Genomic DNA, 15,271 nt, shown 5'->3' on the forward strand with positions numbered 1-15,271 from the left:
GAACGACATGCATATCCATAAACGAATTCTACCAATAAAAAAAAATCATAGCTAGCAATCTACCATTAGTTAAATAATGGTGGTTTTTTTGATAGATAAACGATGGTAAAATTAAAACATCACATTATTATGGACTGTGTTAAATGCTCCCTGCATGATGCATGCATAGTAAATTAAAGATTAATAACGAGAGGACAAGTTGCGAATATAATAAATGTTGCGTCACTTTCAGAAATTGCAATGCAAGCTGTGAGGCAGTGAGAGTTTGTGATTGAAATCTGGCCAAAGCTCCTTTTAATTTTATTGAAACATCCAAAGCTAGCTGAGGTAAGGGACTATATGTAGTTCCTGCTTTCAAATTTCCAGCACAGAATTTTAATAATATTGTGCTAAAATAAGTTAATAATATTAGTTAGTCAATATTACACGTGTTGACGTGTATCCTCTTATTTATAAAAAAATGCATTAATAATTTTTCAGATCTAGTTATAATAATAATAATAATAATATGTAATATTCTGTATAGGATAATATAGTCTAATATTAAGTATACAAGTTTAGTTTGTACTCCTGCGATCTTCCTATCTTTACAGGAATTACAGCATTATTTTTCTTCCTAATCATGTAAATTTTACTGACAAGATAATCTTTTGTTTTCTTATTTTAGGGATATGTCTACAAAAATTTATTTTTAGATAAATGACAAATATTCAACATATAATACATCCTATACATCATTTTCCACAAAGAAAAATGTATGAATTCAAAAACAGAATAATTAATGTGTGGTAAATATAATCTTAATATTTACCATTTTTTGATATAATAATACACCTGGTGAAGATAACGTAAAAACTAAAAGCATTCATGAAGTTATCAAACAAAATTTTTGAGAAAAAGATCTCTCGCCAATAATGGATACTAATTAATTTTGTAGTATCGACGTAGTGGATTTTGAGAAAAGTCTTTTCGGAATGTTAATTATCATTTGTGTCTCTCTTTTAGTAGATATCCTTATGTATATTGTAGTGTAATTAGGTTTTTTTGTTATTTTATTTATTTATTTTCACGATAAAAAAGGGTCAAGACACAAAAATATCCTCTAATTTTGAGATATTTTTATATTTTAGAATGTTAGACAATTAAGTCACTTTTTTTAACAAGTTTAACTATATAAGTTAATCAATTAAATCAGTCCTAAAAAATAGCTTAATTTTTAAATTTGTTATTAAAAAAATTTATCAATTAAATTAATACTTCATAAATATTATAAATTAATTATTTTTGTCTTTTAATCACTTACTTATCAATTTTCGTTAATAATTAATAATATAAAACGTTAACTCATATTATACATTATACCTAACAATTTAACATATTTAATTAGAAATTAAATAAATATATTTATAAAAATTTATCAATTTAGTGTAGTTAAATGCTATTTATAATATATATTATCAGTTAATGTTATATATCATTAATTATTGACGAAAACTATTTATTAAGTGACAGAAGAGCAAAAATAATTAATTTATAAATTTTAAAAAACTAATTTAATTACTAATTTTTTAAAAAATAAATGTAAAAAATATTAGGAAGAGATTTTGGCAGAGACAAAAAAAAAAAATCATAAATTAGAAACAATTATCCCAAATAATTTAATTTCGGTTTTTCAATTTTGTTGTTCTCCTCCGCAGCTTCCACTCTCACCCGCGCGCCGCCACTATCACCTGCGCGCCGCCACTCTCTCCCCGGAGATCGTCGAATCTATCAAACAGATTTCTACTCTCTCTCTCTCTCTCTCTCTCTCTCTCCATTTACAGGCTGTCAAAATACCCTAATTCCTAAATAAAATCAGCAGCGCAAGTTCCCTTCTCACGCTCTCAGCAGCGCCAAGTTCTCCGGCCGTCTGTCGCCTCCCGTGTCCTCGTCTTCCAGTAGTCGTCCGGTCGTCGTCGTCGCCGCCTTCCTGCGGTGCCCTCCAGTCGCCGTCATTGTCTCAGTTCCGGTAGGTCCTCTATTCCTCTACTTATATGCCAATGCCACAGTTGTTCTCTTCCTTTGTCTTTAGCCTTCTGTTTTTTTGTTTATTTTTTTTCTGTTGTGAATAATTTTTTTGATGGAGAATTTTTCTAACACAGTGCAGAGCCTATATCAGTACAAACTTGGTCTTAGATTCGTTTTCCATTTTTTTGGGGTCTATTTGATTCCATAGTCTATTTTGGTTAAGATTTTCTGTCTTTCTTGGTACATGCACTTTCCAAGTTTTTCTACGAAAGAGTTTGTTTGGTTGCTTCACATGTTAACATGACACTGACGAATTGGAACTTTTTACATTTTTGCAGTGTAGTGGAGAACCCAAAAGAATACATATGCAGGGAAGTGGACATTGTAGTTGATCATGTTGGAAATGTTTCTGCCAGTGTTGACGGGCTTATCTCTCAAACAAATGCATTTTCTGATGCTGAGTTAAGAGAATCCAATGCCTCAAACAAGTTAGTATTCTACTTGCACTTAGCTCAAATTATGCATAATTGTCTCTGCTTTTTCTTTGATTTTAGCTGTTGTTTATAGAAACTAGAGGAAAAGAATGATAGGCTGTGTTGAAATTGATCAAAACATACATTCTCCTTGCTGCTAATAGTATTATCAGCAAGTTGTCGTTACTTTCTATTGTCTTTATTGTTTTGGTGATATGTGCTCTTACTTTTTTAACATGTTGATTAGTAGTGAATTCATATTAAGGAATATTGTTGCAGCTTTTAAGGGAAAGAGTTGGAAAAGAAATAAGTATTTAGATTTGCTATGTAAAATGCCTCAGAATTTGTTATGACTATGTTGCTTTCAATATGATACTAACAATTTTTTAGAATGTGAATCTAAATTGATATGTTCTTCATATGTGTATTTATATAACCATGCTAGGTGTATGTCAAAATCAGCCACCAGGGTAGAATACAAATTGAAATACAAAATACACATTAAAAACGAGTTAAACTATACATGTATTTGTGTACATGGTGGTTGATTTTAATGTGCAAATAGCATTTTTGGTATTTATAATATGATCCGATAGGGCAAATTTGGATGATCTTTCATTTAGAAAGGGTAAAAAACCGGTTTTATAATGGTAAAAAGGCTAAACTAGCCTTTTAAAGTGTCAAAAATTGGTTTATAAGTTATAATTGATTTTGCATAAAACTGGTTTTTAAATGAAAAAAGCCAGTTTTTAAATGCAAAATCGATTACTTTTTTAAAACTGGTTTTCATTTTTAAAACTGCCTTACTACTTTGTAACCAGTTAATAACCAGTTTTCTTATTTAAAACTAGTTTGGTTTACTAACCTAATCCAAATTTCTGGTTAACTGAAATTAGGTTTGTTTATTTTTGGTTAACCTTAACCATGTACATCCCTATTTACAGTTTCATATATTTTCTTTCTTTTATTTATTTGTTTTTTTGGTTCATGGATGGATGGTTGATTGATGCGAGCGGAACTCCTTTGTTTTACTACTAATGATTTATTTGTTTATACCTCATCTGATAAAGTCAACATTTTCAGCTTAAGATGTATGTTGGAGAATTATTTTATTAAAATGCGATGATTATATATGTAGTTTAAAATTTTAAGAAAATGTGAATGCCCACATGCCTCATTGGGATTGATTTTGAATAAAATTTGAGGACCTGTGGTTCATTTCATCATATTTCCATCACTTGGTATGCTTTCTCATTATTGTTGGGGAGATGCTCAGAAAAGTGGTTATTGCATCAACATTGCTGTTGTTGTGTAATGTAGGGTCGGTAGTGCTGGCATCTATATGGTTGTAGGTCTGTGTAAATGCATGTTCAGAAAACTTAGATATAAGTGTGGATGAATTTGTTTTGTTTATTCTTTTCTTTTACCAGTGATGAACTTTTTTTCACTTTGATATTTGATTTTTCCCAAGTTCTATATGTTGCTATATATGGTTATTATTATGTTTACTTGTTAGTTGTTAATTATTCATAGAAATTGACTGAATTCTTACCATTGCAATGATTAGATATTCAAAGCAATTGATGTGCCTATAGAGTGGGAAGAGCACTATGTAGAAACTGAAATTGACCTTATGACACAGATCTTTCTGACATGGTAAAGCTTGGAATCACATTGGCAAAATCGGGTTTGCTTGAAAGGGCCAATGGCCACTCCCATTGGAAAAGGGAATTGTTCATTGAACCTTTTCCTACGAAATTGGAGAAACCTTTGCTTCCATTTCCATCGATTCTCAACTTCTTCCATCGAGTCTTCTTCTCCCTTACCCTTCAAATCCATCACTTCCACTATTAGGACCAAGCCAAGTAAGAGGATTCCCAATAACAGTTCCTTCTTCATACCCATTCCTCATCAAACCATTCCTCAAGCCAAAGGCCAAGACCTTGATTTCATTAACGTTTCCCACAGCCACATCATTCACTCTCAGTGGGAAAATCTCCAACCTTTCTCACATTCCCTCACACCCTTCAGGGTCAAACACATCCTCCTCAAGCTCAAAAATGACGCCGTTCTCTCCCTCAAATTTTCCAACTGGGTCCAAAACCAAAACCCTAGTTGCCACTCCCTTGAAACACATGCCATCTTACTCCATACTCTTGCCAAAAACCGAAACTTTAGAGCCATTCAAACGCTCCTCAAGAGGATCATCGCTGATTCAGGCGCTTTGGATTTGGATTTGCCTTCTAAGCTCTTTGAATCATTGTTGTGTTCTTACCGTTTGTGTGATTCCACCCCTCTTGTTTTTGATGCGCTTTTCAAGACTTTTGCGCATTTGAATAAGATTAGGAATGCCACTAACACGTTTTGCCGCATGAAGGAGTATGGGTTCTTCCCCACTGTTGAGTCCTGCAATGCTTTCATGAGTTCTCTGATTCATTTGCAGAGGCCTGAGGTAGCTTTGTTGTTCTACTGCGAGATGCGTAGGTCTTGTGTTTCGATCAACGTATACACTGTTAACATGGTTATATGTGCTTATTGCAAGTTAGGGGAGTTGCAGAAGGGTTTTGAGGTGTTGGAGAAGATGAGGGACATGGGTTTGAGTCCAAATGTTGTGTCGTTTAATGCATTGATTTCAGGGTATTGTAATAAGGGTATGGTTAGTTTGGCATTGAAGGTTAAGTCCTTGATGGAGCATAATGGGGTGCAACCAAATGTGGTTACTTTTAACACCATCATCAATGGGTTCTGCAAGGAGAGGAAGTTGCATGAGGCTAACAAGGTTTTCAATGAGATGAAGGGTTGCAATGTGGCTGCTAATATTGTGACATACAATACTTTGATCAATGGGTATAGTTCAGTTGGGAACAGCGAAATGGGGACAAGGCTTTATGAGGAGATGAGGAGGGATGGGATTAAGGCTGATATACTGACTTATAATGCATTGATTTTGGGATTGTGTAAGGAGGGGAAAACGAAAAAGGCTGCATATCTGGTTAAGGAACTTGATAAGGAGAACTTGGTCCCGAATGCGTCAACCTTTTCAGCACTGATCACCGGGCAGTGTGCGAGAAAGAACTCTGAGCGTGCCTTTCTTATTTATAGGAGCATGATAAGGAGTGGTTGTAATCCGAATGAGCATACGTTCAAGATGTTGATGTCTGCTTTCTTGCATAATGAAGACTTTGATGGTGCTGTGCAGGTCTTGAGGGACATGTTGGGCAGGTCGATGGCTCCTGATTCTCTTGTCTTGTCTGAGCTCTGTGGTGGACTTTGTAGGTGTGGGAGAAATCAATTGGCATCCACACTATGTAGTGAGATGGAAAATAAGCATCTATTGCCGGAAGGTTTTGACAAAGGACAGATAACCATTGATCATCCAGAGAATGAGACAAAGAACTGAACTTATCAGGTTTCTTTCCCATATGTAGTTTTCAACTATTGAAGCTGTCCAACATACATAACTTATTGGATGTGCATATCTTATTCCGAACATGAGAAAGTTCACTGTAGATAAGGTTCAATCAAACCAATATAAAAGATAACTATATCGAAATTGAGCTATATATTTTTGCTCCAATTGAGTGGTGGCACTCTTCATATTTCCTTAAGAGTGAGAAGCATACTTGTTACTTCTAATAATAGGAATTTCAGTGTCTCTCATAAGTTGCGGTAGTGTAGAACAAAATAATGCAGATTTGTGGCTCCCCAATCAGCCTCTTCTTCTTCACTTTTGTCTTTTGCTGCTTGCTTTAACCTTCTTCTAGCTTTTATCTGTTTTAGCTTATCATTATATTGTTATTCATTTTTGCTGGAGGTTCGAAACATAATATGTGAATAGGGTAAAAGGCCTTTGTACTATGGACAGGCACAAGCAGAGGATGAGATAGGGCTATTGCATAAGAACATTGTTCCTTGGCAGCCATGAGACCTACATTTGCTGCTATGTTGACGAATGATTTAACAATGGGCATGTTGAGCATGATGAGTTGATACTCACATATATGATCTGTCAATTATCTATCACATGAATGGATGTGGAATAGTCTTCATGCTGCTGATGACAAATAAAGAAAGAAGTACTGCAAATTTTGGTAAGCAATAATCAAGAATGAGGCTGCTAGAATCTTATATGGTTAATTTGATTTGACTATTTTAAGTATAAAGATTTGGGTGATATTGACTATAGTCTATTAAAATTATTGTAGTTTGTAGTCTAATGTTTGAATGTGATGCAAATCATGGTATTGCAGGTTTGTGCATATTTTATGCTATGAAAGAGAAGCTTGCAATTGGAGGAGTGTGATAATAGAGCAAACGGGAGAATATTGTGAAAGTTTTGAAGGTGTCCGTTACATTCCCTGATGATGTAAGGGTATTGGGAGATAGAGGAATAGAAGCTTCCAATCCTAAATCAAGGAAAATTCCACCCCTACCTTTTCACTATAGTAGAAGAAATAAGAGAGGGTAAAATGGTAAATAATGCTTTGGGAAATATGGTTGTAACTAACTTGCGACATGGCTTGGGTAGTGAGGGAAGCATGAGAGCCGAGGCGTGAGGGTATTTGGTAACAGGTTGGAGAGAGAGAATACAGATTTTGGGAGTAAGGAGTGAGAATTAGACTAGGAGAGAGGCTGACTCTCTAATATCAGCCCCTATCTTTCATTTCTACTGTTTCATTACTTCATACTGTAATTCTGCATTTTCTAAATTCAATATGAGTACAGGAGTGAGATTTCCTTGATCCACTCCCTTGATTTTGTGAGCTGTGTGTGGGTATTTTGTGCTTGTACAGATACCAGTTTTTACAGTGTCCTCTGAACTTCAATGGATACCAGATGCTGAGATTACAATTATTTCCAATTTTTATGTACTGTCTTCATGACAGGAGTCTAAAGACTTTGTATCAAGTCACAGCTCTTTCAAAAACTATATGTTACCATGTTTAAACAAGTTATAATTTCAATAGAGTAGTTAAATAAACGAATTTATATAATTTCATTTAAAATGATACATGAATATATACACTTTCAATTTCATCATCGTGTTATTTTACATGTAATATATTTTAAATTTTTAATGTTATATATGTTATTACTTCCTTAATATGGTTTGGAATTTTCGCTAGTTACACTATGCAGTAACTATTATTACAGTGATATTATTAAGAAATACAAGATCTAGGTGTAAATTGGCACAAAGTATAACGATTTAGATCTTCAACATTTACCAAACTATACACCAACTTGCTATCTTCAAAGCGTGGCAAGCACAAGCCATGTTACATAACAAACTATGGCATTTTTCTTTATCAAATTGCCTTCTTCAAACCAAAATTAAGGCAATCAAATCACAAAAAATCACTGTACTATAAAGAGAAAATAATGATGAATACGCGTCATTAGTTCATTACATTACATGGCTTGGTGGTCACACTAATCATTATTCTTCAATACCAAGATCACCCCATCTTACATTGTGCTTTGCAGCAAGGTAATGTGCTCCAATAGGTCCTCTACTACCATAAGGATATAGCTCTGGAGCAATCTTCTTGCTCTCAATCTCTTTGAGCAATGGGGTGAAGAGTGACCAAGCTGCATCAAGCTCATCACTTCTAATGAACAACCTTCTTTCCCCTTCTATTGCATCCAAGAGTAATCTCTCATATGCATCTGGTATTTCCCTTGGATACCTGCACAAAGTCGTTAACGTTAAACTTATAGGGATCTAATTGAAAATTTTTGTACACAGGAACTTGTTTACAAACTTTTGAACTATCAAGACTTAATTGGTTGAGTGAAAATATGTTATGCTTCCAGAAACTAACTATAACTTACTATTGTAAAAATCATCTCTAAGAAGTTTAAATCAGCAACATTACCAAATAAAGTCAATTCAGTTAACTCTAGGCAGTACATATCTTGAAAAGGTCTCATACCTTGCTCGATAAAGCAAATTTAAGTCGCTTCGATCTAGTCGCATTCCCAGACCAGGAACCTTGTTATTGATTTTCAAGTATATAGCTTCATCAGGTTGAACTCGAAGCACAAGCTCATTCGTAGTCTTGTCCAGATCAGTTCCAAAGTTCCTCTTGTACAAGTTACCTGGTACATGCCTGAATTGGACTCTGATTTCTGCACTGGATACAAATTCATGATTTTTGTAACTACTACCCAAGAAAACATGAAAAATTCAAAGGCGCAGCCGGAGCTACAGGAAAGGAAATATTTAATACCGTTTAGTATGGAGAGCCTTGCCAGCTTTCATGAGAAAAGGAACTCCATCCCATCTTGCATTGTCGATGAAAAGCGCGGCTGCTGCAAATGTTGGAGTTAGACTATCCTTTGGAACAGTAGGATCATCTGTGTAACCAGGATATGATTTCCCACCCTTGTTGTGGCCCTTATATTGACCAACAACAACATCTTCTAACTGAATTGGTCTCATTGATCTAAGAACCTTCACCTGAGTTTGAGACAACAATCTTAAGTGTAATCATTGAACAGAATTGATCAATTAATAAAACATCATCAGCAAGTTCAAAGGTTATCAAACTCTAGAGTTCACCTAAACTCTTGGAGCTTTAGTGATCTTGAATCATAAAACTTGGCTCATAAACTCAATTTCGAGGCTTAAACTTATAAGACTTACCTTTTCATTTCTGATGTCCTCAGCATCCAAGCTCACAGGAGTTTCCATTGCAAACAAGGCTAGTATTTGCAGAAGGTGATTTTGCATTATATCGCGAATGATTCCATAGTTATCAAAATAACTGGAGAAAAAAACTAAGAGAATGAAGTATGGTTTTGTTTGTAAAACATAATGAAGAAATAGGTTTTGTATGAGACTATGACTCACCCTCCTCTTCCTTCTGTTCCAAAATCCTCTGAAAATATTAGCTGCACATTTCGAATGTAGTTCCGGCACCATAGAGGTTCGAAAACAAGATTTGAAAAACGAAGCACTGATAGATTCTCCACAAGCTCCTTCCCCAAGTAATGGTCAATCCTAAATGATTTCAATTCTTACCAACTTTCATTTTTAGCTTGTAAAGGTTAGAAAGAAAAATGAAAAGAACCATATGCACCTGAATATTTGTTCTTCAGCTAGGTACTGCTTGAGACATCTTGTTAGCTCACTTGATGATTCCGAGTCGCGGCCAAATGGCTTTTCGACAATAACCCTTGTCCAGCCATTTCTTGAAGAAGCTTTGAGGCTAGCACATTTCACCACATCCACAAATATATTTGGAGGTATTGACAAATAAAATAGCCTGTTTGAATCTTTTCCACCCTGCAGTATAAAGAATTAGTCTCAATAATAATTACTAAGCAGGAGCTTACCATCTCAGTCTAATGTTAGTTTGTATGAAGTCATTGATAGAGTTATTAGTAATCATGAAATCCCTTAAATTGTATGACACCACCTAGCAGAAGAGATTCATATTTAGGGGATAAGAACATTTATGTTAAAAGTTTTAAGCAAATAGGGTGAACTTTCAGCTTGGAATCCAAGTCTGAAAAGTCATCCTCAGCTTGGAATCATTGCTATGTTAATGTTACCTCTTTCTCTTTCAGCTTGGAATCCAAGTCTGAAAAGTCATCCTCAGAGTTATACAGACCAGAGTGGTAAAAACATCTTTTCAAGAATTGATCCATTTTATCTTCACAATTTTCCCTGCAAAGTTCAGAACCATCAATATTTACAACATGAAGAAGAACTATGGGGAAAAGTGAAAAAGGGTGAACTTGTACATGATGCTACCAAAATTAGCATTTACCTCTTGTCAATTCTACATGTTAGAGTTTTGCTAATCATGTCCCTTAGTTCTTCATCGGTCATTTTGGTCCGAGCATAACCATACACAATGAAGTTCTGCAATAAAAAACCAAAGCCTCAGAGGCAATGATCATGTCAGTTATTTAAAGTTAAGCTTTTCTTGAAACTTGAAGTAAAACTACAATGAGAAGTAGGACCTCAGGTAGCCAATCTTCATAGTAAAGAGCAAAGAGTGCCGGAAAAATTTTCTTCTTGGCAAGGTCTCCAGAAGCTCCAACAACAGTTATGCTAAGGTTGGATCCTATGCATTCTGAACCTGACAAGGGATATGATGCTTCAGTTGGTTGAGGCTTGCTATCTTCTTTGGCCAATGAACTTCCAACTACACCTGAAAATGTATGTGGATATATGATATATGATTTCAATTTAACTACACCTTTTTCAAGATGTGAAATTTCTGCTAAAAGAATCTAATTTAACTACACCTTTTTCAAAATTAAAGTTCAGAACAAGGATATAAACAGGACCCTAAAACTTCTTTTGCAACAAGTTTTGTCCAAATTCATATACTGATAAAAAGCTATGACCATTTGGCATTAAAGAAAACAAGGGCCATCATAAAATAGAAGATCAGCATTCAACAACTATGAGCAAAAGTTTAAATCTTGTATGGAGCATTAAGAATTTGAGAAAGTTAAGCTCAACCCAAAAAATCAGCAAAATTCCGGCTTCATCATAACAAGAACAACAAATAAATCAAGTGGATCACGTAAAGAAACATACCATCATGGGAAGAAACGCTATTCAGTGGATGCCCATTTGAGCATTTCAGCTGAAAAGTGTTCCTAGAATTGTTTCTTGGTTGAATGCAAGAATTCCATAAAGAATAAGAAGAATCTATGCCTCCAATTACTGCATTGAGTTTACTTACAAAAAGTTGCTGTTGTTCACTCCTTAACACACAAGATGATGTGAAAATGGTTGGAGAAGGAACAATAATATTGGCCATGAAATCTTTTTACAAGACTAATGCAATGAGAAAATTCAATCTCAAGAAACTACACCTAACAAGTTTGTTGAGTTCAGTGGTTTCAGTTTATATAGTTACTCGTTAAAGAAATAAAATGGATAATATCTTTCATCTTTTTTAGTTGACATCATGCCAAATTTGCCCTTTGAGTTCATGGAACGACCAAACAAAATATAAGGTAGATGGGGGGTTACTTTGTAAAACGCATCATACAATATCCTCAACGTGAGGCCTAAGTTTTTCTTTGCAATCAATTATATTTGTAATCGTTTTTGTTTAAAGTATATAAATCTTTCTATTAGTCAACTGAAAGATCTATGTGCTTTATTTTTCAAAACTCATTTTTTCTTTTAAAATCTAATATAATTTTATAATATATTAATAAATATCTTTATTTGTTTTTATTCTCTATTCTATTTATGTTTGTTAAAAGTATTTTAAATATTAATAATAACTTTACCAAACACTTATGTGAAATTGTATTTATTAAAAAATATTTTTATTCACCAAACTTATTTCGTATAATTTTTTTTAAAAAAATAATTTTGATAAATTGCTTTTTGAAAAACCAAAATTTTATGGTGAAAATTCAGGTGCAGTAGACTCCACATGAAGTTGATAGTTAACAGCTATTAAATAAAAATTTAGTCAAATCAATTAAATTATCTAACAGCCATCAGTTATCAACTTTACATAAAGTTGTCTGGATCATAAAATTTTATTAATTTAGACACCCAGTAAAAAATGAAAAGGGCAGCGAACGTGCGAATCCGCACCGTTGTTTCAGAAAAGAGAAAAATATACATTATACACATCACATTACATTAATGAAAAAGAAAAAGAACTTCGTTCTGCTTTCTAATGTTCCCAATTCATTCTCCGCTCAATGAAGCACTAGCATTTTGAATCCCCGATCACAAGGTACGTTCCTTTTGAATCCCTAGCAATCATTCCTTCCAAATCTACATTACAACACTCTCATGTATTATTAATCTCTTAATTAATTCTTTTTTTTTTTTGGTCTGAATCGACGCAGTGAGTGCTCTTAATTTGGGTCAAAGAGTGTGGCATCGTCAACGATGGCCTCTTCTGGCTTCCAGCTCCTCAAACGAACCCTTGGAAACCGCTCCACCGCCGCCAGATTCTTCTCCTCCGTTTCTTCCACTCCGATCCGTGCCACTCTCTTCCCCGGCGACGGTATTGGCCCCGAAATCGCTGAATCTGTCAAACAGGTTTGAGGTTTCAACTCTCTTTTCCCCTACGGTGTCGTATATTTGTTTCTTTCTTTTTTTTATTCTTTTTTTTAATGGATGGTTGATTTTGAGTGAAGGTCCTTTGTTTTACTACTGTAATTTATAAAGTAACATTTTCAGCTAAAGATGTGTGTTTTCGAAGGCATGATTTTATTAAATTACGATGACATACTTGATACACAAGTAAATAATTACGAATAGCTTGAAATTTGAAGATTATATATATATATATATATATATATATATATATATATATATATATATATATATATATATATATTCTCTCTCTCTGTTGTTTTAAGAAAATGTGAATGCTGCATGCCTAATTTGGTTTTATTTTGGATACACTTTAACAACCTGTGCTTCAATTTGTTTTGTTCCCGGTCCTATTTCCCTCAATTAGTATTGTTTCGAAGGGGGTTGTAAGTTGTAACATCAAGATAGAATGTTTGTAGGTCTGTGGAAATGCATGATGGGAGAACTTAGATACAAGTGTGGGTACACTTATTTGATTTATGCAGTTGCCAATGATGAATTTTTCACTTGCTTGATATTTGATTTTTTATTTTCTCCAGGTTCGGTATCTTGCTGTATATGGTTCTTTTTATGTCTACTTGCTAGTATATTCTTAGGGAATTGCGTAGATTCTTTGAATTAGTTGTAACTCTGAATTCTTACCATTGCAATGATTAGATATTCAAAGCAGCTGATGTGCCCATAGAGTGGGAAGAGCACTATGTAGGGACTGAAATTGACCCCAGAACACAGAGCTTTCTGACATGGGAAAGTTTGGAATCAGTTCGGCAAAATCGGGTTGGCTTGAAAGGGCCAATGGCCACCCCCATTGGAAAAGGCCATCGTTTGTTGAACCTTACCCTAAGAAAAGAACTTAATTTGTATGCGAATGTTCGTCCCTGCTATAGCCTTCCTGGCTACAAAACTCGGTATGATAATGTAAATCTCATCACGATCCGCGAAAACACAGAAGGAGAGTACAGTGGTCTTGAACATCAGGTAAGCTTTACAACAGTTGATGTTAAATACTATCAACCATGTTCTGATTAATATATCTTTCAGTATTATTGTGTAACAGGTTGTGAGAGGTGTAGTAGAAAGTCTCAAAATCATTACACGCCAAGCAAGTTTAAGGGTCGCTGAGTATGCTTTTCACTATGCCAAAGAACATGGAAGAGAGAGGGTATCTGCTATTCACAAGGCCAACATTATGCAGAAGACTGATGGTCTTTTCCTCAAGGTCTATCGTTATGTTCAAATTACCTATAGATATCTATCTTATTTTATTTGTGAATCCTAATAGTAACCTTTTATTTTGAAATTTCTTTTAGTGCTGTCGCGAGGTTGCGGAGAAGTATCCTGATATAAAGTATGAGGAAGTTGTCATTGACAATTGCTGCATGATGGTATATTTGTGAACTTGGATTTAGGTGCAACTGTATTTGGAAACTCATTTTGAGTATTGAAAATGGAATTACTCTCGTTCATTTTTATAATTTACAGCTTGTGAAGAATCCTGCTCTTTTTGATGTGCTAGTGATGCCAAACCTTTATGGTGACATTATTAGTGACCTTTGTGCTGGCTTGGTTGGGGGTTTGGGCTTGACACCAAGGTAATTTTTTGCACTTTGGTCAACAAAAGCTAGAAGTTACAATCTTATCATCTGATATCATTTCATACACGTTTCAGCTGCAACATTGGTGAGGGAGGTATTGCACTAGCTGAGGCTGTACATGGTTCAGCACCTGATATTGCTGGAAAGGTAAGCTGCAAAGTTCTTTTTCAACCTTATATTATCTGTTGTGGATCTGTTCACCTTATCATCAACTTATTACAGAATATGGGATTTGAGTGCTTGTTTCATGAAAGTGCTCAATATCAGTTTGCCCTCTGTGATTTCATAAAACTAATTTGATCTTCTCTTTCTTCTTAAAAAAAATTGTGAATAGTAATTGTTGTCAATTTACTTCTGTGGTAGTGGTCATAAATATGTTCTAACCTAGGAAACTTTGTGCTTGTGTAGAATTTGGCAAATCCAACTGCTTTACTGCTGAGTGGTGTTTCAATGTTGCGCCATTTGAATCTCCATGACAAAGCTGACCGAATTCAAAACGCCATCCTCAACACAATTGCAGAAGGGAAGTATCGAACTGCCGATCTTGGAGGCAAAGCAAAGACAACCGAGTTCACCAAGGCAATTATTGATCATCTCTAAATTATGCTCTTGAGTAGGCAAGGAATTGCTGCTAATTTTGTTTTCTGCTAATTTCCTATTTATTTTTTCCCGGCTTTTTTTTCGAGGATTAGAATTACCTCATCATAATGGAAAAACTCATTTAAGGGTGTGACCTTATAACCACAAGGCATGGGCAAGCCTTTAATATTGGCTGCTTATGCAGTGTTTTGGACTTGAGAGGGTTGGAGTCTCTTACACTTCTAAAACGTACTTTGTCGGATAACCCTTCTTAGTCCATTTTAGTATTCTTTGTCAATAATATAGTTAAATAAATGAAGTACCATTAGTTTGTTTTTATATTTGTTTTGTCGTTTTCTCCCTATAATTGCTCCCATTATTTTAATCGGTATTTGCACAACCACCAATATAATGGTGAGAAAGACTGAAATACTAAGGCTTCGTTTATTTGAAGTGAAGTAGTTGGGAAATAGAGGAAGAAAAAGTTGCAAATTTTGATGTGTAATTAAGAAAGGAAAAAT

At 34.5% G+C, this 15,271-nt stretch overlaps 3 protein-coding genes across 8 annotated transcripts; 2 read left to right on the forward strand and 1 right to left on the reverse strand.

Moving 5' to 3' along the window:
- Positions 1-1,609: 1,609 nt before the first annotated feature.
- LOC112709989 (uncharacterized) lies at positions 1,610-7,238 on the forward strand. Of its 6 annotated transcripts, none has more exons than XR_003156605.3 (5): positions 1,610-2,008; positions 2,346-2,495; positions 4,048-5,889; positions 6,346-6,571; positions 6,731-7,238. XR_003156605.3 is itself a non-coding variant. In XM_072203817.1 (3 exons), the coding sequence occupies exon 3, from the start codon at positions 4,186-4,188 to the stop codon at positions 5,878-5,880; it is 1,695 nt and encodes a 564-aa protein (XP_072059918.1). In that variant the 5' UTR covers positions 1,611-2,008; positions 2,346-2,495; positions 4,048-4,185; the 3' UTR covers positions 5,881-6,207. The 6 variants fall into 6 exon arrangements, 2 of the variants coding, with proteins under 2 accessions (XP_072059918.1, XP_025617808.1); XR_003156607.3 differs by having other exon boundaries at positions 1,611-2,008; positions 6,295-6,571; XR_011866186.1 differs by having other exon boundaries at positions 1,611-2,008; positions 4,123-5,889; positions 6,295-6,571.
- Positions 7,239-7,665: 427 nt separating this feature from the next.
- Positions 7,666-11,442, reverse strand: LOC112709994 (glucose-6-phosphate 1-dehydrogenase, chloroplastic). The gene is made up of 10 exons (XM_025762034.3): positions 11,041-11,442; positions 10,455-10,645; positions 10,259-10,353; positions 10,041-10,155; positions 9,566-9,771; positions 9,337-9,486; positions 9,130-9,250; positions 8,714-8,943; positions 8,417-8,617; positions 7,666-8,170 (listed from the first exon to the last, which is right to left on the reverse strand). The coding sequence occupies exons 1-10, from the start codon at positions 11,264-11,266 to the stop codon at positions 7,921-7,923; spliced, it is 1,785 nt and encodes a 594-aa protein (XP_025617819.1). The 5' UTR covers positions 11,267-11,442; the 3' UTR covers positions 7,666-7,920.
- Positions 11,443-12,010: 568 nt separating this feature from the next.
- On the forward strand, positions 12,011-15,089 carry LOC112709995 (isocitrate dehydrogenase [NAD] catalytic subunit 5, mitochondrial). Its single transcript, XM_025762035.3, has 8 exons — positions 12,011-12,208; positions 12,324-12,519; positions 13,234-13,554; positions 13,634-13,795; positions 13,887-13,961; positions 14,059-14,168; positions 14,246-14,318; positions 14,580-15,089. Exons 2-8 carry the CDS (start codon positions 12,367-12,369, stop codon positions 14,769-14,771), a joined length of 1,086 nt encoding a protein of 361 aa, XP_025617820.1. The 5' UTR covers positions 12,011-12,208; positions 12,324-12,366; the 3' UTR covers positions 14,772-15,089.
- The last annotated feature ends 182 nt before the right edge of the window (positions 15,090-15,271 follow it).

Source organism: Arachis hypogaea, chromosome 9, assembly GCF_003086295.3.
Source record: "Arachis hypogaea cultivar Tifrunner chromosome 9, arahy.Tifrunner.gnm2.J5K5, whole genome shotgun sequence".
Classification (NCBI taxonomy): Eukaryota; Viridiplantae; Streptophyta; class Magnoliopsida; order Fabales; family Fabaceae; genus Arachis; species Arachis hypogaea.